Source organism: Rhinoderma darwinii, chromosome 7, assembly GCF_050947455.1.
Source record: "Rhinoderma darwinii isolate aRhiDar2 chromosome 7, aRhiDar2.hap1, whole genome shotgun sequence".
Lineage (NCBI taxonomy): Eukaryota > Metazoa > Chordata > Amphibia > Anura > Rhinodermatidae > Rhinoderma > Rhinoderma darwinii.
Window position 1 is genome coordinate 92,529,519 of NC_134693.1, and position 27,329 is coordinate 92,556,847.

Genomic DNA, 27,329 nt, shown 5'->3' on the forward strand with positions numbered 1-27,329 from the left:
TGGTGAAGCAAAACCCACAACAGAAAGCCAAGTGTTGCAACTTTTGCAGCAAAATCGCATATTCAGGAGAAAAAAACCCCACATACTTGCCCAGAACTCTTTTTTCCTGCAGTCCAGCCTCCTGCGATAACGTTGCATCCCATGTGACTGCTGCAGCTAATCACAGGCTGCAAAGTCATCCTAGCAGGCCTGACTAGGCGCAGAAGAGAGGGAGGAGTTGTTTTTTTTGTTGTTTTTTTTTTGTTCATATCTCCCAGATGAAGAGTGGGAACAAAAACCAGACAAAATACATGTATTGATTTTGTTCACATTTTTATTACTATATGTAGTCACTGATACAATTGAATAATAAATTCAAAGCAAAATCATTAAAACATTTCATTGCATGTTGAAAGAGGAGCAGCATTAATCCAGTAGTCGATTATGAAGTATTATTCATAAATTACCTGTAGACAAAAACTGAGAAACTAGCAACATTTCTTTCCTTGACACAACTTTCAAGTGTACGGTCACCTTTACATGAACCCAAATAAATGTATTCCCTAAAATAACAATTCATGAACATAGTATTAGTCTCAGAATTGTATACCTTAGGCAGTGGCAGAATTACGGTAATATACACTAAGGTACCGCCAAGATCCCGCTTACAGCTCTACAGAAGGATCCCTCTAATATGGTTAAAATAGCCTGACTTCAGTCACATAATGCAGCAAAAGTTTTCTGCCAAGGTATAGGGAACTCCAACAGTACTCAGAACTTCCTGTTAGAATTCAGTCCTCAGGGCGCCAATAAAAGTCTTGCCAATCTTTGCAATTCCTCCCTCTGCTGGTAGATGTAGATCTGGGTGTCCCACAGCATGTTAACTAACACTGCATCACTAACTTCATCTAGCATGACATCTGTTTGGAGTTGTGGGCTCAATCTACATTCAAGAGATCACAAAGAACAGGATAAAATGGAAAAGGTAAGCATAGACAATAATAATAATTTTTATTTATGTAGCACCAACATATTACGCAGCACTTTACAATTTAGAGGGAACATAAACAGACAATATCAGACATTACATAGTGACAAAGCTGATTTACAATTCAGACAGGAGGATTGAGGACCCTGCTCGCAAGAGCTTACAATCTATGAGGAAATAAGGGAGATGCAAAGTGTAAAAGTGTTTGTTCAGTACAATGGTCCAGCCATCTTTTATACACATGGGGTGGTACACATAAAGCTGCATGAGCTGGTCATCAGCCAGTATCCGTGTATGACGGACATGAAATGCAGTACGGTGCATGGAGTGTGAGGGAATCTTATTCTGATGACTAATGGGGCCAAGGGAAGGAGTCAGATTAGGAAATGTTATAGGCCTGTCTAAAGAGATGTGTTTTCAGGGCACGTTTAAAACTGTGGATATTGGGAATTAATCGGATTGTCTGTGGTAGCGCATTCCAGGGGACTGGTGCAGCATGAGAAAAATCTTGGAGACGGGAGTGGGAGGTTCGGATTATGGAGGATTTTAAATTGGTTGTTGGCAGAACGTAGAGCGCGAGTAGGGTGGTAGACAGAGATGAGGGAGGAGATGTAAGGAGGTGCAGCACTGTGGAGAGCTTTGTGGGTAATAAGTTTGAATTTAATTCTGAAGGGGATGGGCAACCAGTGTCGTGATTGGCACAAGGTAGAGGCGTTGGTGTAGCGGTTGGTTAGAAAGATGAGCCTGGCTGCTGCATTGAGGATAGATTGGAGAGGGGAGAGCCTAGTGTGGGGAAGACCGACTAATAATGAGTTACAGTAGTCAAGACTGGAGTGAATCAGAGCAACAATAAGAGTTTTGGCTGTTTCTTCAGTAAGAAAAGCGCGGATTCTGGAGATGTTTTTAAGATGAAAATGACAGGAGTGATTGAATGTGAGGAGTAAAGGTAAGATTGGAGTCAAAACTAACCCTGAGACCGCGGGCATGCTGCCTAGAAGTTATGGTAGTTCCACACACTGAGATGGAGACATCAGGTTTAAGTAGGTTAGGAGATGGCGGGTACACAAGGAGCTCAGTTTTAGAAAGATTCAGTTTCTGATAGAGAGAGAACACGATGTTAGAGACAGCGGACAGAAAATCACTGGTGTTTTGTATAGAGCAAGGGAAGAGGCATATAATTTGGTGTCATGAGCGTAGAGCTGGTACTGGAAGCCAAATCTGCTGATGGTTTGTCCAATAGACGCTGTGTAGAGAGAAAAGAGGAGCGGACCTAGGACTGATCCCTGAGGAACCCCGACAGCAAGAGGAAGAGGAGAAGAAGTGGAACCAGCAAATGACACACTGAACGAGCAGTCAGAGAGATAGGAGGAAAACCAAGAGAGAGCCGTGTCTTTAAGGCCAATAGAGTGGAGCATGTTAAGTAGGAGTTTGTGTTCTACAGTGTCGAAGGCTGCAGAGAGAGATCCAGAAAAATCAGGAGGGAGTATTTACCATCCGATTTAGCTGCCAAGAGATCAATTGAAACTTTAGTAAGGGCAGTTTCTGTGGAGTGTAGAGTGCGGAAACCAGATTGTAAGGGGTCTACAATGGCGTTAGCAGAGAGATAGCGGATAAAGCGAGAGTAGACCAAGCGTTCCAGGAGTTTGGAGATGAAAGGCAGATTAGAGACTGGTCAGTAGTTAACAGCGCTGGATGGGTCAAGAAGTAGTATCAGTAATATAATGACTAGAAAATGTAGTGTACATGTCAGTTTCAAGAAGGCACATGTGGTATTTCAGGAAGAAAGCATATCCAGTCTAAAGAAATATTTAATTATAAAGCTACTTAACCCCTTCCCGCTCCTTCACGTACTATTACGTCATGGCAGCTGTATCGTTCGCGCTCCATGACGTAATAGTACGTCACGGGAGTAACGGCCGTTTCGGCCGTCCTCCCGACACATACAGGAGCTGTGACGCTGCTGTCTTGTTCAGCAGCTGTCACAGCTCCTACAGCGGGGACCGATCGCTGTGTCCCCGCCGATTAACCCCTTAAAAGCCGCGTTCTATAGAGATCGCGGCTTTTTGGGGGTTAAGCTGCCATCGCCGGCCTGCTACGCGATAGCGGCCGGCGATGGTGACTATGGCAACCGGACACCAAACAATGGCGTCCGGCTATGCCATAGACGGAAGCCTAGTGGGTCCTGACAACGTCAGGACCCACTATGCTTGCTGTCAGTGAGTAGCTGACAGTTCTAATACACTGCACTACGCATGTAGTGCAGTGTATTAGAATAGCGATCAGGGCCTCCTGCCCTCATGTCCCCTAGTGGGACAAAGTAATAAAGTAAAACAAAAGTTAAAAAAAGATGTGTAAAAATAAGAAAATAAAAGATTTAAAAGTAATAAAAGTAAAAATCCCCCTTTTTCCCTTATCAGTCCTTTATTATTAATAAAAATATATAAACAAACAAATAAACTATACATAATTGGTATCGCCGCGTCCGTAACGGCCTGAACTACAAAACTATTTCGTTATTTATCCCGCACGATGAACGCCGTAAAATAAAATAATAATAAACCGTATCACAATCACAATTGTTTGGTCACTTCACCTCCCAAAAAATGGAATAAAAAGAGATCAAAAAGTCGCATGTACCTAAAAATGGTACTGATCGAAACTACAGTTCGTTACGCAAAAAATAAGTCCTCGCACGGCTTTATTGTTTGAAAAATAAAAACGTTATGGCTCTTAGAATAAGGTAACACAAAAAGTGAATGATTGTTTACAAAACGTATTTTATTGTGCAAACGCCATAAGACATAAAAAAAAACTATAAACATCTGGTATCGCCGTAATCGTATCGCCACGCAGAATAAAGTGAATGTGTCATTTATAGCGCACGATGCACGCAGTAAAAAAAAAAAGAATAAAAAAACAATAGTAGAATTGCTGTTTTTTAGTCACCACGCCACCTAAAAATAGAATAAAAACTGATCAAAAAGCCGCATGCACCCCAAGAAAACTGCAATGGATTCCTAAAGGGGTCTAGTTTCCAAATTGGGGTCACTTTTGGGTGGTTCCCAATGTTTTGGCACCACAAGACCTCTTCAAACCGGACATGGTGCCTAATAAAAAAGAGGCCTCAAAATCCACTAGGTGCTCCTTTGCTTCGGAGGCCGGTGCTTCAGTCCATTACCACCCGAGGGCCACATGTGGGATATTTCTCAAAACTGCAGAATCTGGGCAATACGTATTAATTTGCGTTTCTCTGATAAATCCTTTTGTGTTATAAAAAAAATGGTATAAAGAGGATTTTCTGACAAAAAAAAATATGTAAATTTCACCTCTACTTTGCTCTAAATTTTTGTGAAACACCTAAAGGGTTCATAAACTTTCTAAATGCTGTTGTGAATACTTTGAGGGGTCTAGTTTCTAAAATGGGGTATTTCATAGGGGTTTCTAATATATGGGCCCCTCAAAGCAACTTCAGAACTGAACTGGAACCTAAAAAAATAAATAAATTAGGCAATACTTCGCTTCTCACATTATACTGATAATGAGCCGTGCCCACCCTGAGATGACCCCAGTTTTGACCGTTTGTATAAACGGAAACCCCTATTAGACCGTTCCAGTGCCCGGTTTTCCCCAGCATACACCCCGAGAAGTGTATTTCTATTGATGAGTCCCTGGTACATTTTAAAGGGAGGGTTCAATTCCGCCAGTACCTGCCGGGTAAGAGGGCAAGGTATGGCGTGAAGATGTATAAGCTGTGAGAGTGCATCAGGGTATACCTACAGGTTTAGGATATATGAAGGAAAGGCCACCCCCAAACCAGACTGCATCCTGGACTACAATAGGTACATGGGAGGGATGGACTTGTAAGATCAAGCCCTGAAGCCCTACAGCGCTATGCGGTGTGGTATAAGAAGCTGGCCGTGCACATCATACAGATGGCTTTGTACAATGCGCACGTGCTACGTCAATGTGCAGGCCAGACGGGAACTTTCCTGGAATTTCAAGAGGTGATTATCAAGAACCTAATCTTTAGGGACCAAGAAGGGGGGGCACCCAGTACTTCTGGAAGCGGGGCCACACGCATCGTACCAGGGCGGCAACACTTTCCAGGGGAAGTTCCCCAAACTGGCAAGAAGGGAAAAAGTCAAAAGAGGTGCAAAGTCTGATATAAGAGGGCGATAAGGGATGACACAATATATCAATGTGACACGTGTCCCGAATAACCAGAGCTCTGTATGAAAGAGTGTTTTAAAATTGATCATACATCCCTTGGTTTATAATTTACCCCAATTTTACTTACCCCGATGCACTCCGCACAGCTTATCCCCCCTCGTCTTTCCCCTCTGAGCCCTGCTGTGTGCCCAGGCAGCTGATAACAGCCACATGTAGGGTATTGCCATACCCGGGAGAACCCACATTACAGTTTATGGGGTGTAGGTCTCCGGTCAAAATGCTCACTACACCTCTAGATGAATGCCTTAAGGGTGTAGTTTTTAAAACGGGGTCACTTCTTGCGGGTTTCAACTGTACTGGTACCTCAGGTGCTTCTGCATACATGACTTTGCACTAGAAAATCCCCAGTAGGCCAAATGGTGGTCCTTTCCTTCTGAGCCCTCCCATGGGCCCAAACGGCAGTTTATCACAACAAATGGGGTATTGCGGCCCTCAGAACAAATTGAGCAACAGAATGGGGTATTTTGTTTCTTGTGAAAATAAGAAATTTTCAGCCAAAACTACATATTATTTGAAAAAAATAATTTTGTTTTCATTCCCAGCCCAATTCAAATTAGTTCTGTGAAAAAACTATGGGGTCAAAATAGTCACAACACCCATAAATGAATTCCTTGAGGGGTGTAGTTTCCAAAATGGGGTCATTTGTGGTGGGTTTCTATTGATTTGATACCTCTGGGGCTCTGCAAATGCGACATGGCACCCGAAAACCAATCCAGCAAAATCTGGACTCCAAAGAACACACAGCGCTCCTTTCCTTCTGAGCCCTCCCATGGGCCCAAACGGCAGTTTATCACCACAAATGGGGTATTGCCGCACTCAGGACAAATTGGGCAACAAAATGGAGTATTTTATTTCTTGTGAAAATAAGAATTTTTGAGATAAAATGACATATTATTGGAAAAAATATATATTTTTTTAATTCCCAGCCCAATTCAAATAAGTTCTGCGAAGAAACTATGGGGTCTAAATGGTCACATTACCCATAAATGAATTCCTTGAGGGGTGTAGTTTCCAAAATGGGGTCACTTCTGGTGGGTTTCCATTGCTTTGATACCTCTGGGGCTCTGCAAATGCGACATGGCAGCCGAAAACCAATCCAGCAAAATCTGGACGCCAAAGAACACACAGGGCTCCTTCCCTTCTGAGGCCTCCCATGGGCCCAAACGGCAGTTTATTGCCACAAATGGGGTATTGCTGCACTCAGGAGAAATTGGGCAATAAAATTGAGCATTTTGTTCCCTGTGAAAATAAGAAATTTTGCTAAAAAATTACATCTTATTGGAAAAAATGTCATTTTTTTAATGTCACAGCCCAATTGAAATAGGTGCTGTGAAAAAACTGTGTGCTCAAAATTCTAACAACAACCATAAATGAATTCCTTGAGGGGTGTAGTTTCCAAAATGGGGTCACTTTTGGTGGGTTTCCATTGCTTTGATACCCCTGAGGCTCTGCAAATGCGACATGGCACCCGAAAACCAATCCAGCAAAATCTGGACTCCAACAAACATATAGCGCTCCTTTCCTTCTGAGGGCTCCCATGGGCCCAAACGGCAGTTTATCACCACAAATGGGGTATTGCCGCACTAAGGACAAATTGGGCAACCAAATGGGGTATTTTGTTCCCTGTGAAAATAAGAAATTTTGATCAAAAATGACATTTTATTGGAAAAAATGACATTTTTTTCATTTCACAGCCCAATTCAAATAGGTGCTGTGAAAAAACTGTGTGGTCAAAATGGTAACAACAACCATAAATGAATTCCTTGAGGGGTGTAGTTTCCAAAATGGGGTCACTATTGGTGGATTCCTACTGTTTTGGCACCTCAACACCTCTTCAAACCTGGCATGCTGCCTAAAATATATTCTAATAAAAAAAGAGGACTCAAAATGCACTAGGTGCTTCTTTGCTTCTAGGGCTTGTGTTTTAGTCCACGAGCGCAGTAGGGCCACATGTGGGACATTTCTAAAAACTGCAGAATCTGGACAATACATATTTAGTAGTGTTTCCCTGGTAAAACCTTCTGTGTTACAGAAAAAAAAATGAATAAAATTTAAATTCCGCAAGAAAAATGAAATTTGCAAAGTTCCACTCCTCCTGTGAAATGCCTGAAGGGTTAAAAAACTTTCTAAATGCTGTTTTGAATACTTTGAGGGGTCTAGTTTTTAAAATGGGGTGTTTTATCAGGGTTTCTAATACATAGGCCCCTCAAAGCCACTTCAGAACTGAACAGGTACCTTAAATAAAAGGCATTTGACATTTTCTTAAAAATATGAGAAATTACTGTTTATGTTCTAAGCCTTGTAACGTCCAAGAAAAATAAAATAATGTTCAAAAAACGATGCCAATCTAAAGTAGACATATGGGAAATGTGAACTAGTGACTATTGTGGGTGGTATAACCGTCTGTTTTACAAGCAGATGCATTTAAATTCTGAAAAATGCAATTTTTTCAAAATTTTCTCTAAATTTTGCAATTTTTCACCAATAAACACTGAATATATCGACCAAATTTTACCACGAACATGAAGCCCAATGTGTCACGAGAAAACAATCTCAGAATCGCTTGGGTAGGTTTAAGCATTCCCACGTTATTACCACATAAAGTGAAATATGTCAGATTTGAAAAATGGGCTCTGAGCCTTAAGGCCAAAACTAGGCTGCGTCCTTAAGGGGTTAAAGGAGTTTTCCCAAAATCCTAAATTATCACCTATCCACGGGATAGGTGATAATTTTCTGATAGCTGTAGGCCTCACCGCTGGGACCCCACCGATCCTGAGAATAGGGGTCCCCCCAGATCCTCCTCACCGCACACTCTGCAGTGAGGAGGAGCTTGAGGAGCATGTGCCCGCGCATCCATTCACTGTCTATGAGAATGACGGAAACAGTGGAGCACTGTACTTGACTGTTTCCATCATTCCCATAGACATTGAATGGACATTCCGACATCCCATAGACGCTTATGTTTGACCACCGCTCAACTCAATGTCTTCTTCACTGCGGTCGAGCAGTTTAGAGGATCTAGGGGTTCGGGGCCCCCGTTCTCACGATCAGTAGGAGTCCCAGTGGTGTGGCCCCCAGTGATCAGAAAATGATCGCCTATTCCTATGGATAAGGGAAAATTCATGATTTTGGGTATACCCCTTTCAGAAATAAATACCTGTTAACCCTGATGTTGAATAGTCTCTGTCGTCCGTTGTCTCAACTTATTTTATGAAATGTCAATCATGGAATGGTGGCCATCAATGGAGAATTATATGTACAGTCACTCAGAAATAAATGGAAGTTATAGAAATCAACAAGTGCCCCAACCCCACACACACCTGATCAGTTTATTTACTGAACCGATTAAAGGACAGATTTAACAACATGCTCACCTGAAGTATGGGACATCTATCATTTCACACCATGCCTGAGCCCTACTTACAGCTGGACCATCTGAATCTGTGCACTGAAAAGACATAACAAAAGTAAATATGTGTACTTAAATGGATTACCGTATATACAAAAAACTGAACAGTTCATGCTCTAGATGATCTATACATACACAGTCTATGACCATCTTGCCCAGTTCTCTTGCTCCAACCACAGTCTTCATCATCTCCCATGGGTTAGATGGCCTAAACACATCAACAGAGCTCACTTGGATTTGTGGAGGCTTTCCGGTGCCCAGTGATACCACCACACCTAATTTCTTTACCTGCTCACCTTTACCCTGGAGAGCACAGAGACATAACAATAGTGTATTTCCAGTTCTATGATTACAAATTATGCAACTTTCTATAAAACTTCTATAAAAATAAAATTAAATAAATTAAATGTTTCCATTAGCTGACAGCATTTAGAGATCTTGAAAACTGTGACTAACTGACACATACAGTTTATTATAAAATTGCAGAACCTGATCTAAAATAGCAACATTTATGCATATCAAGCATTTCTTGAACAAAGAGCTGTGACCCGACATATAGTTTCTTGTGTCGTAATCATTAGAGAGAATTAATTAGTCATACAATTGAAGATTACCTAAATTTAGCTAGAGAGAACAAGTTGGAGTGCAAACACTTTGGAAATAGCAGTGAACCTGCCAAAAGTCTCTGGAATCAATGCGCAAAACTCAAGCCCCAAAAAGATGTGAAAAACCCAGAGTAAAGTTATCTAACAATTCTGAAACAATGACACATTACTTTCTATGTGGTAAATAAGAGTCAGGGCTGGGCACCAAGTGTCATCGGGTACGGATACTGCTGATACCAGTGCTATCTGGTGCTATGTCAGAGCCTTAAAGGAACAGTGTCACGAAAAAAAATTTTTTATATCAATTTGCATTTAGTGTTTTATTATAAAATCTTTTATTTATGTGTGTGTTTTACTTTTTTCTTTTTTTCTAACTTTTACTTCATTATGGGGGCTGCCATGTTGTTTTTCATCTGTATGTGTCGATTAACGACACATACAGACATGGAATACGGCAGCTACAGTCCATAGGAGTCAATGAACGGGACCCGTTCCATTGACTTTGCTCTATGGCTCTGTACTGCGCAGACGCAGGTCAGAGTCACACAGAGCAGGGCAGCTGTTTGCAGGGAGAGAGCAGGCTCTGGTGACCCCCGACGGCCCCCCCCCCGACGGGCCGCCCCCCGACGGGCCCTCCCCCCCCCCCCCCGACGCCCCCCCTAACGGCCCCCCCCTTGTGTGAAGGACACATGAAGAAACTGTACTGGGAAAGCCCTGAACGATAAATCTCTAGTTGTGCTGAGACTGTTTGGGGATGTGACTGATGAACCTCTCAGTCTCAGCACAATTAGAGAGATTTATCATTCAGGGGTCTGGGAAAGCTGGGTGACCACCATTACCCCTCCTACTGGAGTGTGAGAGGTTCATTAGTCACATCCCCAAACACACTCCACTAGGAGGGGTAATGGTGGTCACCCAGCTTTCCCAGACCCCTGAATGATAAATCTCTCTAATTGTGCGGAGACTGAGAGGTTCATTAGTCACATTCCCAAACAGTCTAAGCACAACTAGAGAGATTTACCGTTCAGGGGTCTGGGAAAGCTGGGTGACCACCATTACCCCTCCCACTGGAGTGTGAGAGGTTCATTAGTCACATCCCTAAACACTCCAGTATGAGGGGTAATGGTGGTCACTCAGCTTTCCCAGACGCAGATATAACCAGGAAAGGGCTGGATGGACGGGCTGAGGGTGCACAGGGTTTTTGGTGAGCCCCCTCTGTCATGTGATCGGACCTAGGTTACCGGTTCATCAGACGGGGTTCATGTGACTATAAATCTGTCCATAACAAGAGACAGTGCACTCAGGACAAGCCCTGCCCTCATGCCGTAGTTGTGTGGTTCTGTCTGCAGTGATGGCGGTGGGTGGCTCTGACACCCGCCTCCCCCGTCGGGTCATCTCAGGACAGAAGGGGTGTCTGGATTGGAGACACAGCGCCGCACCTGTCCCCAGGTCGTGTCTGGTATTGCAGTTCACCTCCATTGAAGTGAATAGGACAGAGTTGTAATACCACACACGACCTGAGGACAGGTGCGGCGCCATGTTTTCCTGGACGACCCCTTTAAGACTTTTTCCCGTGTGTGTGTGTGTGGCAGAGCGGAGTGTGCACGGGCGCCGCTGATACTTCATAGCCGCTTATCAGCTGTTTTGAAGAATCAGCGGCGAGCACCCCCCCCCCCCCCCCACACACACACACACACACAAATCCCCCAAACACGCAAAATCAAGTGTAATCAAGCGTTTATTATGTGTTTTTTTGCACGTAAAATGTGCAAAACAAAACATGTCAAATACACGGCGTGTGAACCGGTCAACTGAAAAGTCATTCACTTCACTTTCATCATTCTAAGGCTGGGTTCACACGACCTATTTTCAGGCGTAAACGAGGCGACTTACGCCTCGATTTACGCCTTAAAAGACGGCTCCAATACGTCGGCAAACATCTGCCCATTCATTTGAATGGGTTTGCCGACGACCTGTAATTTTACGCGTCGCTGTCAAAAGACGGCGCGTAAAATAATAGCCTCGGCAAAGAAGTGCAGGACACTTCTTGGGATGTAATTTGAGCCGTTTTTCATTGAATTCAATGAAGAACAGCTCCAAATTACGGCCGTAATTGACGCCTCGCAAAACGAGAGTACGAGCAATTACGTCTGAAATGACGGAGCTGTTTTCTCCTGAAAACAGCTCCGTCATTTCAGACGTAAATGCAGTTATCGTGTGCACATACCCTAAGGGTATGTTCACACACAATGTTTTCAGCTGATAAATCGGAAGCAGAACGCCTAGAAGCATCTGCCCATTGGTTTCAATGGGAAATGCGGCGTTCTGTTCCGACAGGGCGTTTTTTACGTGTTCGTTTTCCAAAAACAGCACGTAAAAAGACGCCCGACCAAAATGAAGTGCACATCACTTCTCGGGACATTTTTGGAGCCGTTTTTCATTGACTTTATAGAAAAAAGCTCCAAAAACGGCCGTTAAAAAACGCGAGTTTGATTAAAAAATGGCTGAAAATCAGGAGCTGGTTTCCCTTTGTTTAGTAAGCGTGTGAACATACACTTAGCCTTTTGGTGTGTCCTATAACTTCTTCCAGCTGCAGGATCACACCCAATATGGCTGCCGGACACTGCTTAGCAATTTGAAGACACCTTTACCTGGCTTGTGAGAGGGGGGTGAGGTTCCCTCCCACATTTACAGCAGCTGTGAGTCAGGTTGCTTTGCCTTATTCACCTTGCTGTAATTCTGGGAAGTGCTCCCCCTGGTGGCCAACATTGGAAAACATGTCAAATTATTATTAAATTTGTAATACTTTCCACCATACGGAAAAAAAAAAATACAGCAAAAAACGTAAAAAATATAATAGAAATAAGTAACGACACTTAAAAAAAAAAGGTTTAATTTGCGACACATTCCCTTTAAGTTCTGTACATCAGTTTTTAAATATATGTCTCGAATACCTTTCTAGTACAAAACTTTTTTACCTGCCGTTTCATGCAGGTGTTGTATTCATGTATTTCAGCCATGGCATCTAAAGTGGGATTATTTGATAGCAGTCCACCATCCAAAAAGCGTCCCATAGGGCGAAAGTAGGTAGGGGCAGCACCACTGGAACGGGCAGCACGCCACACCAACTGTTCTGTGTTCAAGAGTGCAAAAAAACAGCAAAAGCGCAAAAAAGAAAGAAGGCAAAGAAAAGAGCAGAAATGTAGAGAAAGATAAGAAAACAAAAAACAAACAAATAGACATAAATCCAATAAAATCATCAGCATAAGGGGGGATTCACACGAACGTGTATTGGGTCCGTGCGGGCCGCGTGCTTTTCACGCGCCACGCACAGACCAATACAAGTCTATGGGGCAGTACAGACAGTCCGTGCTTTTTGCGCAGCGTTTGTCCGCTGTGCAAAAAGCGCGACATGCTCAATATCTCCGCGTATTTCGCGCATCACGCACCCATTAAAGTCAATGGGTGCGTGAAAACCGACTGAAACAGCGCACCAGCTGTCAAAAGGATGAATGTAAACAGAAAAGCACCACGTGCTTTTCTGTTTCCAAACATCCAAACGGAGTGTCTTTGAGATGAGCGAACCCGGACAACCGAACTTCACCGGGTTCGGCCGAACTCGTTTTGGGCGAACTCGGCAAAAAAAATTCCGGTACGCGACGTCAGCAGATAGTCACTGTCCAGGGTGCTGAAAGAGTTAAACTGTTTCAGCACCCTGAACAGTGACTTCCGATCCCAATATACATGAACGTGTAAAAAAAAAAAAAGTTCTGACTTACCGATAACTCCCGGCTTCTTCCTCCAGTCTGACCTCCCGGGATGACAATTCAGTCCAAGTGACAGCTCCAGCCAATCACAGGCCAAGCACAGGCTGCAGCGGTCACATGGACTGCCGCGTCATCCAGGGAGGTGGGGCCCGATGTCAAGAGAGGCGCGTCACCAAGGACGCGTCACCAAGGCAACGGCCGGGAGGGAAGTTCTCGGTAAATACGAACTTTTTCTTTTTTTTTAACAGGTTTCTCGATATTGTGATTGGCATTCACTGTCGAGGGTGCTGAAAGAGTTACTGCCGATCAGTTAACTCTTTCAGCACCCTGGACAGTGACTGACGTCGACTAGACTCATCTCTATGATGGCGGCTGCGCGAAAATCACGCAGCCGCGCATCATACACGGATGACACACGCAGCTGACAAGTGGTTTTTGCGCGCGCAAAACGCAGCGTTTTTTGCGCGCGCAAAAACGCAACGTTCGTCTGAATCTGCCCTAAAGGACATTTTTCTTTATACATTATTAGGAACAATAGAATAAATAATAAATGGCAGGAAAAAAAATGTTGAAGCATCTTAATGACCTAAAACTAATGTGATACTACTGTTCTCACACTACAAGTAATTCTATGTTCATTCAGCACCTACAGTACATCGTGTCTAAGTGGGGTAAGTGGGCGAGAATAGCGGACATACACTACTTCTACCTTCCCACGACAGCTCTAAACTTTCTCCCTCTTCACCTACAAGTGGTAAGCAAAAAGAGTTATACTACATAAGCTTAGGGCAACAAACCTGCTTATTAGTAGGGTCCTCCACTTTAATAAAAGTAAAGCGGACTGAACAAAGCAGTTGTATGGACTACAAGTTTGCAGGAATGAGGGATCAAGGCTAGACAAACAACTCTTTTTTACAATCAGCACTTCCATCTCTCCTTTCAATTAGAATGACTGAAAATTGATAAATGGATCAAACGCTGCATGAAAGTAAGGTGATCTATATGAACTTACGTCTTTTTTTCAAACTTACAAACAACTAGCTTTTATACCCGGCGTTGCTCGGGAGTTTGACTTACGGTATGGATAGAGTAAAAGCTCACTATTTAAATAGGTCTCAGTATGAATTTAATTGCTACCTCTCGATATGAATTTAATTGCTAGAGAGTGTAAATAATGTTACTGGAAGCATAAAAGAAATGAAGCAACATATTCATTACAGATTTATACAGTGTTGATTTAGGACTGCATGTTTCTATTCCAACGCTTTCTTGTAAACAATGTTTTTTGTCTTTTGATCCGGTGCCAAGATGTAGAGATTCTTTCCTGTGCTGACTCTGGAGCAAGCAAAGGAGACAAACTTTGCTCAATGTCCAATCAAATATAGCTATTCCCTGATTTTAAACCAATGAAAAATCGGGCTTCAAACAAACTTTCGAAAATATATAATAGAATATAGTATACATTTCCCAGCAGTGACCACACGATGGCGCTGCTGCCCAGCGTATCACTAGGCTGCCTGCATTACATTCAATTTAATGAGATTTCTCAGCATTGACCACACGATGGCGCTGCTGCTTAGCGTATCACAAATCGGGCTTCAAACAAACTTTCGAAAATAGATAAAAGATGAAACTTTGACACTATTCCACAAACAACATCGACCCATAAGTTGTAGACAATGGTTGGGCTGTACCATTTGTGCAGTCAGAAAGAAAAGACTATTGTAGTTCAACCTCAAATCCAGGTGTAGTTCTAACACCTGGATTTATAATCCACTACATTGACACACATCACATCCCCCATCAGACTGACTACTTCTCCTAAGTCATCACCCCTATAACCTCAGTTGTATGTGCCCGGCTTATCTTAATGATGTATCACCTGTGACAACTTGGGATAAATTTAGCTCACAGGATTGCCATCTCCAGGGTGAGATGGTTGACACATATAGAAAGTTCACTCCAACTCCTTGAATAAAGGTTTAAACCAGCCGCAGCTAGCTTTATTGTCTTCAACACAGCAAGCGGTGTTACAACAAAAAACACACAAAATAAACCCTAGGCCGTCCAGCGTCTAACTAACACATTCAGTGTCCCTCACTACGAGACACTGAGCCTTGTGCCCAGCACCTCAAAACATAGGCAGCTTTACCTTACACGTTGGTGACTCTCACAGGCTAGCATGCCTGTCTTCCCCAGACTGAGAGCTCTGTGTGAACTGCACACACCTCAATTAAAGAGCCGCCTCAGGTGAAGCCCAACTAAGCTCATCAGACAGCCCAAGATACGGACTGTCTGTATGGAGTGGAAGCTGCCCTTCTCCTTCACACTCCAGCAAACCAGGCCCTATTCCAGGTTTTTACACCCAAGCAACAGCAGAGAAAACCCTCCCTGCTGTACATGTTCCCTGGTTGCTTAAAACCTGTCAGTTTCTGCACTGTCCAGTAGCTAAACTGCTACACACCTTATGTACAAATTGTGTTCGTGTAACATTGTTGTGCTTTTTTCTAAGTCATCCATTTGTAAACTTGCCTGAATAAGGGGCCTTTGTCCTCTGAAAGCTTGCATATAGAACTTTTATGGTTAGCCAATAAAGGTATCATACCTACTATATTTTTGTCTTTTTTGACAATAGTATTTAACATTGCATATTGTTTCTGGCTAACACGGTACCAGACTGAGAGCCCTGTGTGAACTGCAGACACCGCAATTAAAGAGCCGCCTCAGGTGAAGCCTAACTAAGCTCATCAGACAGCCTAAGACACGGACTGTCTGTATGGAGTGGATGTGAGAAAAAGACCAAATAAGGACTTATAACGGCGCTGCTATAATGAAGTTTTAAAATCAAGGTATATAAATAAATAAATGTTTTATTGGTATGTAGGATACGCGTTACGACATCGAACTGATGTCTTCATCAGGCCAAGCAAAATCACACTGATTGTTAAAGCTTATATACACAGCACATCAGATAAAGCAGAAGAAAAAAACGCCAAATCTGTATAGGTCAAAGATCAGTGATGACGTCAGAGTTTGAAAACATAACAGAAATTTACATTAAAATCATGAGTACAATCAAATGTCATGAAATAAGTGTGAGATGGTGGGTTAGATAAGAAGCCGTGTAAGTAGTACGGCCGGTCTAATTTAAAACTATATAAATATAAAAATAAATATTTAAAAAACACGTATGTAAAAAAAAGTGGAACGATCTATGTATTAGATACTATGAGGGTAACATTAACCAGTGACTGTAGTAGATGTTACTCACTTTGTATCACTGTAAACTTATAGAAACAGAAAGATGTGTAGTCGGCAGCAGGAAATGTTACACTGAAGTTACAGAGTAGCGTCACTGTCGTCATGGTAACAGACAGCTGCGATGAGAGAGAGAAGGAGCTACGGAGCAGCAGGGGAGAATCATTCAGCTCTTAAAGGGAATGTGTCGCAAATTAAACCTTTTTTTTAAGTGTCGTTACTTATTTCTATTATATTTTTTTACGTTTTTTGCTGTATTTTTTTTTTCTTCCATATGGTGGAAAGTATTAAAAATCAAATAATAATTTGACATGTTTTCCTATGTTGGCCCCCAGAGGGAGCACTTCCCAGAATTACAGCAAGGTGAATAAGGCAAAGCAACCTGACTGACAGCTGCCGTAAATGTGGGAGGGAATCTCACCCCCCCTCCCACAAGCCAGGAAAAGGTGTCTTCAAATTGCTAAGCAGTGTCCGGCAGACAATTTGGGTGTGATTCTGCAGCTGGCAGAACTTATAGGACACACCAAAAGGCTAAGTGTATGTTCACACGCTTACTAAACAAAGGGAAAACTGATCCTGATTTTCAGCCATTTTTTAATCAAACTCGCGTTTTTTAACGGCCGTTTTTGGAGCTGGTTTTCTATAAAGTCAATTAAAAACGGCTCCAAAAACGTCCCAAGAAGTGATCTGCACTTCATTTTGGTGGGCGTCTTTTTTACGTGCCGGTTTTGGAAAACGACCACGTAAAAAACGCCCTGTTTGAACAGAACGCCGTATTTCCCATTGAAACCAATGGGCAGATGCTTGTAGGCGTTCTGCTTCCGATTTTTCAGCTGTAAATATTGTGGGTGGCCCTTAGGGCTTATTCAGACGAACGGATATACGTCCGTGCACGGACCTATATTAGTCTATGGGGCTGTGCAGACAGTTGCGTGATTTTTACGCAGCGTTAGTCCGTTGCGTAAAAGTCACGACATGTCCGTTCTTTGGGCGTTTTTCTCGCATCACGCACCCATTGAAGTCAATGGGTGCGTGAAAACCACGCATGTCACACGGAAGCACTTCCGTAGGACGCGCTTGATTCGCGCAACAGCAGTGAAAAGGATGAATGAAAACAGAAAAGCACCACGTGCTTTTCTGTTTACAAACATCCAAACGGAGTGTCATAATGTCCCTCTCTCTCTTTAATGTTGCTTGCTCTTTACAACCCCATTCTTCAAAATAGACACGTATTTCATTCATTTATTCAAACAGCATTCTAATTATCAAAAAAACGACTATATCTACCTTGCAATCAGTACATTCTCTAATCTTAATAGTTTATCTTGCAATAAAGGTTTTATTGCTTCCATCTACCTTATCCTGTACTGAGCTGAATGATTCTCCCCTGCTGCTCCTAGCTCCTTCTCCTCTCTCTCATCGCAGCAGTCTGTTACCATGACGACAGTGATGCTACTCTGTAACTTCAGTGTAACATTTTCTGCTGCCGACTACACATCTTTCTGTTTCTATAAGTTTACAGTGATACAAAGTAACATCTGCTACATCTACTGGTTAATGTTACCCTCATAGTATCTAATACATAGATCATTCCACTTTTTTTTTTACATATGTGTTTTTTAAATATGTTTTATTATATTTATATAGTTTTAAAATAGACCATCCGTACTACTTACACGGCTTCTTATCTAACCCACCATCTCACACTTATTTCATTACATTTGATTGTACTCATGATTTTAATGTAAATTTCTGTTACGTTTTCAAACTCTGACGTCATCACTGATCTTTGACCTATACAGATTTGGCGGTTTTTTCTTCTGCTTTATCTGATGTGCTATGTATATAAGCTTTAACAATCAGTGTGATTTTGCTTGGCCTGATGAAGACATCAGTTCGATGTCATAACGCGTAGCCTACCTACCAATAAAACATTTATTTATTTATATACCTTGATTTTAAAACTTCATTATAGCAGCGCCGTTATAAGCCTTATTTGGTCTTTTTCTCACATTACTCTGGCGGTAACAATCCTTGTTTCCCGGATCGGACCTTGGCAGCAGCTATTCTTCTATTAACCCATGCACACATCAGAGTTGTGCCTGACCTAGCACAACTCCTATAGGTGAGCTTATACCTCACCTTGTGTTTTATTTTAGTTTTTTACCATTTTTATCTGCACTATTGTGGCGCTGTGCATTTTTTTCTTTTTCTCCCTTACAGATTGTATGGAGTGGAAGCTGCCTTTCTCCTTCACACTCCAGCAAACCAGGCCCTATTCCAGGTTTTTACACCCAAGCAACAGCAGAGAAAACACTCCCTGCTGTAGATGCTCCCTGGTTGCTTAAAACCTGACAGTTTCTGCAATGTCCAGTAGCTGCACTGCTACATATCCCCCCCCCCCTTGATAAAGGCCGTAGGACTGATCACATTTCAACCTCACTCCAGGGTCAAAGCTCCTACGTTGGGACATAATTACACTTAGGGTCACCCCTACAGTAACAGACATTGGCTCATAGAGTTCAGTAACACTCACTCACGAGTTGTGGTATACCCCGTATCATCTATAAAACCACTTTCAGATGCTGTATTCCCCTTCATCTTGGAGTTTTGTGTCTCAGCATTTAAACGCTCAGACTGTCCGTCCAGAGACAATTTTTCACCGCACTGACCAGATATCTCTGGGTTACTTCTATCAGACCCGGTAGTGGTCGTCTCTGCAGCAGTGTTAGGGCCCTCATCCCGTTTCGTGGTATAGTCCCGCTTGTTGCACTTAGCAACCTGTCTGGAGTCACATACAACTTCCATGGCTAAAGCACACGCGGTATCAGTAACTATTGAACAAGCCTGGAAGACCACCTCTATGGCTCCATTCACCTCCTGGAAAAGTGTGGGCGCTACATGCGTCTCAACATCTGCATGTGAAAGACCTGCAGGGGGCAGAACTTCTAAGGGTGACGCAGTAACCCTTCACACACTATACATGGCAGTAGTGTCCTCGTTGGTACCATTGACAGCCCCAACCTCTAGGGAAATGTTTTTATGTACATCTGGTTCCCTACCGGGCAGTTCATTAGTGACCGAGGCCACAGCCACCAGCGCACACACCTCACTGACTACACTGTCGAGGAACTCATGTGCGTCACTTAGGGCTACATTCACACTGGTTGAGGTCGCTCAAATAAAAAGGTGGATCACTGCTGCTGGATTCAGCTGACTCTGATTCGACCCCAACCACATTCTCAGACCTGTAGAGTTTATTACCACTCCACTCACACATAGCAGCAGTAATCCCATTGTCATCGATCGCAGTAGCATACAGCTGGTTGCCATTAGGAACAATGCACACATCACATGCTCACTCCAACTCCTTGAATAAAGGTTTAAACCAGCTTGCTTTATTGTCTTCAACACAGCAAGCGGTTTTACAACAAAAAACACACAAAATAAACCCTAGGCCGTCCAGCCTCTAAATAACACATTCAGTGTCCCTCACTACGAGACACTGAGCCTCGTGCCCAGCACCTCAAAACATAGGCAGCTTTACCTTACACGTTGGTGACTCTCACAGGCTAGCATGCCTGTCTTCCCCAGACTGAGAGCTCTGTGTGAACTGCACACACCTCAATTAAAGAGCCGCCTCAGGTGAAGCCCAACTAAGCTCATCAGACAGCCCAAGATACGGACTGTCTGTATGGAGTGGAAGCTGCCCTTCTCCTTCACACTCCAGCAAACCAGGCCCTATTCCAGGTTTTTACACCCAAGCAACAGCAGAGAAAACCCTCCCTGCTGTACATGTTCCCTGGTTGCTTAAAACCTGTCAGTTTCTGCACTGTCCAGTAGCTAAACTGCTACACACCTTATGTACAAATTGTGTTCGTGTAACATTGTTGTGCTTTTTTCTAAGTCATCCATTTGTAAACTTGCCTGAATAAGGGGCCTTTGTCCTCTGAAAGCTTGCATATAGAACTTTTATGGTTAGCCAATAAAGGTATCATACCTACTATATTCTTGTCTTTTTTGACAATAGTATTTAACATTGCATATTGTTTCTGGCTAACACGGTACTACACTATTTTTGTACTGTAGTTCGAACGGAGTATGTCATTACTAAATGGCATTATTTTGGACCACACACACCCCTCTGATTGTTGCATTCCCCAATTACCTTCTGGTCCTGTTACCGGTCGGAATGAAGCAAGTCTCTTGAATGTCGGTTCTCTGCCTGTATTAGGGGGATCATAGTTCCGGAACAGATGTAGTTCAGCAGGGTGCCTATCTGACATTGCACTAGTCACCATTACCCTTGAAAGAAAGAAGTGGGGTGGAAAAAAAAAGATTAGTCACTGCTGGAGTACATAGCACAGTTGATAAAGTTGCAACACAGGAAAAATTATTATGTAACATGCCAGTAATAAATTAACCTAAATCTTTGAGCTACACCCAAATGTGCAAAAAGAATGGTTTAAAAGGGTTATCCGGGATCTAAAAATTAATGGACTATCCTTATGATAGACACAACCAATATGGAGGACAACCTAAATTCCCCTTAAGGTAAAATACATTTAGTCTATTAACTGTATCGTATTTACGGGGAAAGAGCATACAATAGTGCCTGTGATTATACGTAACAAATAGCAGTGACTCCTAGAATATATAGAACCACCTAAAAAATGGAGTTAATACAAAGCTTTGACTGATAAAAGAATAAATTTTATTGATACAAAACATGAAAAAACTCACATATTAAAATCAGAGATGACTGCCACAGTGTGGAAAAATGGAAGCCAGACAGGTATACATAACAGGATAAATAGCAGTGTATATACATAGGAGTATAATACTCAGAAAAATAACACCAGGAAGGACTTAGAAAACTACTCTAAATTATGTATGAAGTCCTGGGTCATCGTAAACAATTGTAGACATGAGGGCATAAAGAAGTGCCTAACCTACCCACATGATAATGTGGGAAGATACATATAAATTATATATTGATGCCTTACCCATGGTGTGTTATCCTGCTGTCTGGCGTCACACCCGACGCGCGTTTCGGCGGAAGAGCCTTCGTCCGGGGGTGGTGCCAGAGAGTCAGGAAGAGGACTTTATGTAAACTAAACACCAATCAGGTATCCTGAGACAGCGGTTTTTGGACAGAGGATATAGTACAAAGAATATACGGAAGGCATATCATAGAGCTTGTAAAACAACTCGTTCCAAACTATTACAGCCGGTAGTCAAGAAATCACTACCCTCACAAATCAGGTATGTGACAACCTACCATGACAGGTGGGGAGAAATGGTGCAATGTTTATCTAAATATTGGCCCCTATTGAGGACGGACCCAGTTCTGTCGGAATTGCTGCCTTTGAGACCCTCTGTAGCCTCTAGACGAGCAATGAACCTGCGGGATACATTGGTTCATAGCCACTACAATCCTCCTAGAATAAAACCTATTTTTGGTGCAGGTAAACCACGTTGGGGCTGTCGTCCATGTGGACGCTGCATTGCTTGCCCAAATATCATTGAAAGTGAGGACTTCTGGGATTCAATTAAGAAGATGAAATACAGAATCACGTGGCCTATTACATGCAACACGAAAGGGGTGATCTACTATGCCCAGTGCCCGTGCCCCTTGATATATATTGGGTTGACTACAAGGGAACTGAAGGGAAGGATACGAGAACACGTGAATGGGATTGAGGCTGCCAGAGGAACTAAACCCGAAATGGTGGATCTACTCAACTCTACCTAGGCATTTCTTCCTCCATCACGGATGTGACTCTAGGGGCCTGCATACCATGGGTATAGACCATATAGAAGTGGGCCTCTGATGAAGAGATTGCTTCGCTTAGAGACTCGCTGGATTTGGAAACTCAAAACCATGCATCCAATGGGGCTTAACGAGAATTTGGGTTTTGCGGCCTTTCTATAACTGGTGTCAGGATCTCTCGTGTGATGTTTTTAGGTGTCGAACAATGACATGATTATTTTAATCTTTATAACTTTCTTTTTCTTGTTCTGTTTTATTTTATTTAGATCCTGTCGACCGCTTTGATGATTAATGAGTCTGTTTAGAGGTCCTTTGTGTATCTAAGATGAACATCTGCACCACCACCTTCTCTTTAGAAGGATAGATATAAAAAAAATTGTGTATAGTGGTTATTAACCTTTTCCCTTCCTTTCTGTATTGACTTATTTAGTATATATAACTTATTTGGTTTACATGTGCATGTGGGTATGTACGTATATATATATATATATATATATATATATGTATACTATAGGTAGGTTATCATTTCCATTCATATCCTCCTTTTTCATATGAACTTAGTTCATTTCCTGCACATGCATGTGTATGTATGTGTGCATATATGTATTTATTATGTATTTTCTCAGCACAAATAAAGAAATCTCTTTTATATTTATTCACATATTTGTAGTAACACCTATTATTAAATAAAAACTTTTTTCTGTGAATTTCACACATATACACATTTAAATATTAAAAATCTTTTGTGTACATTCTTTTTTTCTTGCTTTTACACGATATTCGGTTGATGTAGCACTACATTTAATTGTCCATTTCATATTTTTAGTCTTCATTGTATATATTGTGTGTATGTCCTGAAATATATATATATATGTATACGTGTGTATATATGTGTATATGTATATGAATATGTGTATGTCTTGCTTCACATAATTTATTTGTGAATAATCTATTATGTTTTATATTTATCATTTATTGCACCTTCTTTAATCCTGTTTCACATATTTTAATCACTATTTTTTATTTATTATTTTTATTTTTTATCTATTTATTTATTTTATTTTTTATTATTTTTTAGTTATTTCTTTTTTTTGTTTATTATTTTTATTTTTCATTATTATCATATATATATATATATATATATATATATATATATATATATATATATATTTTATATATCTATTCTCATTTTGTTCACATTAAAGGCATAATTTTATGGTACATATGCTATATTTATCATCATTATCAATATTATATGTCTATTTATAATTCTTTGTTCACTAATACGTACACATATATTTATCACTGGAGTATGTCGGCAAATGTGCTCCGTGTCTTCTGTTTTCACCCACATTTTAGTTTGTGTGTATATGTGTATGTATGTATATACATATATATACACATATATAATATACATGCATAATTTATTTTCATTATTTCTTGTGATATGTATTGTCATTTTTGCACCACATTTGTATAACATGTATACGCATGTACAATATATTTTTGTGTTTAATATTTTTGTATTTTTATAATTTGTTTTATATATTTTTTATTATTTTTTATTTGTTACATATATGCACATATATTTTATGTATTGTAAGATAGGGAAAGGATAGGGATAGTATATATTTTTCTATATATTTGGTACACTATTCAAACACATATGTTCTTAAGGCTGCATACAATGATGTACAATGGTTTTCTAAATGTGATCATATGTAATGATACTCTGTAATTGCTATATATAGTGATGTACTTACGCATATAGATGCAGCTCTGATATTCTTTGTTGACATTTGCCAGATCATGTGATTCTGCCGAGTGATCTGGTCACGTGATCCTGTAGCTCTGGTCTATGTCAGATGACAGAGTTGGATGTGTGCAGGCTGTATTCTATCCCGAGCATCGCTCGCGCATGCGCAGTCTTTTGATCTGCTTTTTGAACCCTGTGGTGTGCCGTATATAGGACGCGATATGCGTTCAGAACGCCTCGTTACCTACTGCTGGCCTCCGGTCAGCTGTGAATGATGAGGCTGTTTACAGGTCACGTACCTGATAGGTGTTTAGTTTACATAAAGTCCTCTTCCTGACTCTCTGGCACCACCCCCGGACGAAGGCTCTTCCGCCGAAACGCGCGTCGGGTGTGACGCCAGACAGCAGGATAACACACCATGGGTAAGGCATCAATATATAATTTATATGTATCTTCCCACATTATCATGTGGGTAGGTTAGGCACTTCTTTATGCCCTCATGTCTACAATTGTTTACCAGGACCCAGGACTTCATACATAATTTAGAGTAGTTTTCTAAGTCCTTCCTGGTGTTATTTGTCTGAGTATTATACTCCTATGTATATACACTGGGAAGAGAGAAAAAGAACACACGGCGCCACCTTGTGCAAATCAGTGGGTAAAGAATGAGACGAGAGGGCATGTATCATGCTCACCTAGGTAGGGTTTTCAAGGGCAAGTAAAACCACGGTGCTGCTGCCAGATCCGAGTCGGTATCCCAAGGGGACCGCTTTGTTGAAGGGAAATGAAGGAGAAAATTGGATCTTTGCGAGGGCGCTGCTGTGTGGTGGAAATGATAAAAACCAGGTCCAGGGTATAATGTTCAAGAAGTTTTATTCCAATAAGTGGCTACGCGTTTCAACGCTGAACAAGCGTCTTCCTCAGGCCATGTGAATAATACGTTGACAGCATTTATATAACATGTGAGTTCAAATAGGTTTGAGTGAAAAAACCGCCAAATCTGACGGGGTCAAGGTGCGATCGTGACGTCACACCCGGCTTTTTTTTCCCCTCTTTCACTCCTCGTGCGTGGTCATAAAAACACATTTGACGGATCAGCGTCATAGCACCCTCCACTGTCTCCCACTAACACAACTGTTCACCCAGTGTATCCAAGACTGTGTTCAAATCATCATTTACATTACCAAATAGCGCTAGCCCGTTTCCAAACCAGGAATCCGCTTCTTACAAAACTTCTCACCAGAGGTATAGATCGTAACCCAGTATATGTCCATTTTTATTTACTTATTTTTTACTTTCAATATTTCCCTTATTGTACTTCCTCTCCCCTTGCTGTCCACAAGAATGCATTTTATGTATTTTATGTGTTTGCATTCTCAGTGTATTTCGCGGCTCCAAACCCCTTTGGTTGCCCTAACAACGGATTAGCGTCCTAGCTCGTCTCAGTGTAACTCAGCAACACAAGCGCTTGCCCAGTACATTCAAGTTTGTGCTAAAACAATCATTTTCATTACCAATTAGCGCCAACTACCTATTAATCTCTTAGTACTCGATCCTCCCTTAAGATAATTATATACAAGAGTTTTGGACCGTAAACTTGGATATTTTTATTTTCATTTTTATTTTCACTATTTTTTATTTTTATTTTCTACGTATTGTACTCATTTTCTCCCTGCTGTCTGCAAAAATGTACTTTATGTATTTTTTAACTAAGGAATGTTTTTACCTTTGTAATACCGCAAATGTGTTTTTATGACCACGCACGAGGAGTGAAAGAGGGGAAAAAAAAAGCCGGGTGTGACGTCACGATCGCACCTTGACCCCGTCAGATTTGGCGGTTTTTTCACTCAAACCTATTTGAACTCACATGTTATATAAATGCTGTCAACGTATTATTCACATGGCCTGAGGAAGACGCTTGTTCAGCGTTGAAACGCGTAGCCACTTATTGGAATAAAACTTCTTGAACATTATACCCTGGACCTGGTTTTTATCATTTCCACCACACAGCAGCGCCCTCGCAAAGATCCAATTTTCTCCTTCATGTATATACACTGCTATTTATCCTGTTATGTATACCTGTCTAGCTTCCATTTTTTCCACACTGTGGCAGTCATCTCTGATTTTAATATGTGAGTTTTTTCATGTTTTATGTTTTGTATCAATAAAATTTATTCTTTTATCAGTCAAAGCTTTGTATTGACTCCATTTTTTAGGTTGTTATCCTTATGATAGGCCATCAATATTAGATCGGTGGGGTCCGTCTCTTGGACCCCCACTTGAATGGGACAACGCTGCAATATCACGCAGAGCAGCAACTAAAGTAAAAGCCTGTGCAAGAATGAATAGCCTGAAGCCCAATGTAAACAAAGAAGGAGGCTTTAGCACTCGCAAGAGTTCCCGACAGTCATACCCCCACTAATCTAATAGTGGGAGTCTGACTGTCCATAGGCAATTTTAAAGGCTATGTACACCTTTGACATAAGCAAGTGGTCTCGATCCAAAGACCATACAGATATCCAAAGAATAAATCCTGCAGCACTCCAGTAGTCAAGATAAGAAAAAACGGATTAATTTATGCCAACATGGCAAGTGCAGCGATGTTGGACAGAAACGTTGCACTTGCCATGTTGGCATAAATAAATCACAGTTTTCTCTTATCTTGACTACTGGAGTGCTGCAGGATTTATTCTTTGGATATATATATATATATATATATATATATATATATATAGTTGTGCATCAGTGTGATTGGTGCAAATTCCTAAATACAATAAATTAAAAATTATTTTTACTTTTTGAGATACAGCTGCTTTGTGTCCTGTATACAGAGCAGCTGTGTCGTTCACCAAGACCTGAATCCGTCAGGTCCGTGGGACAGCGGATCCTGTAATCGATCACATCTAAGTTATGAACTTAGATGTGATCGATAGTGTAATGTCCACAGCCGCAGACCGTCGCTCTTACTCACCACCCCGACGGCTGCAACCGCAGACTTCCATGTTCGGGCCGGCGCCTCCCTCCCAGGAGGCGCCAGCACTCGCATGCGCCCAGCTCTGCACTGGTCTCTATGTATTTAATTAATTAATTATACCCAGATTACCCTAGACTATAAAAAGGGTCCTGCCCTTTCACTCCTTGCCTGAGCGTTGTTGTGTATTCCCATGTTAGTCTTGCAAATGGTCCCTTAGTCGTATACTGTTCCCTGCTATCTGTATCCTGTGCTGTGTTTGTTCCTGTGTCCTTTCTAATGTTGGAGTCGTGTGGTGCGTCATCTGCCACACCTGGTATCATCCGCCACGTTTGGCGTTATCTACAGTCAAGTTCCATCTGTACCTAACCCTACTGTCTGGACTATTACAGGTACTCTTGTACTAGGACTTTGCAGAGACTGTGTATACTGCTGTTTGGCCAGCTGCTACTCCGCTACGGCCTAGTGGGTCCACATACCCACAGATCATAACAGATAACAGCTCGATCCTGCGTGTCTTACTTGCATTTACTGAACTCGTCAGTGCTGCTGACCTGACGGATACAGGATTCAGTGCAAGATACAGCTGTTCT

The 27,329-nt window shown here is 41.7% G+C and overlaps 1 protein-coding gene across 4 annotated transcripts in view; it reads right to left on the reverse strand.

Moving 5' to 3' along the window:
* Window positions 1-310: 310 nt before the first annotated feature.
* PLA2G6 (phospholipase A2 group VI) overlaps window positions 311-27,329 on the reverse strand; it is a 168,279-nt gene continuing 141,260 nt past the window's right edge. For 2 of the 4 annotated variants that reach the window (XM_075833685.1, XM_075833682.1), the window contains 5 exons: window positions 20,405-20,541; window positions 12,190-12,344; window positions 8,742-8,909; window positions 8,572-8,645; window positions 311-922 (listed from right to left, as the gene is read on the reverse strand). In XM_075833685.1, the coding sequence (XP_075689800.1) occupies window positions 778-922; window positions 8,572-8,645; window positions 8,742-8,909; window positions 12,190-12,344; window positions 20,405-20,541 (679 nt within the window). In that variant the 3' untranslated portion in view covers window positions 311-777. Of the gene's footprint in view, window positions 923-6,190; window positions 6,437-8,571; window positions 8,646-8,741; window positions 8,910-12,189; window positions 12,345-20,404; window positions 20,542-27,329 lie in introns of those variants that run through there. The other 2 variants (XM_075833681.1, XM_075833683.1) reach the window with 2 other exon arrangements.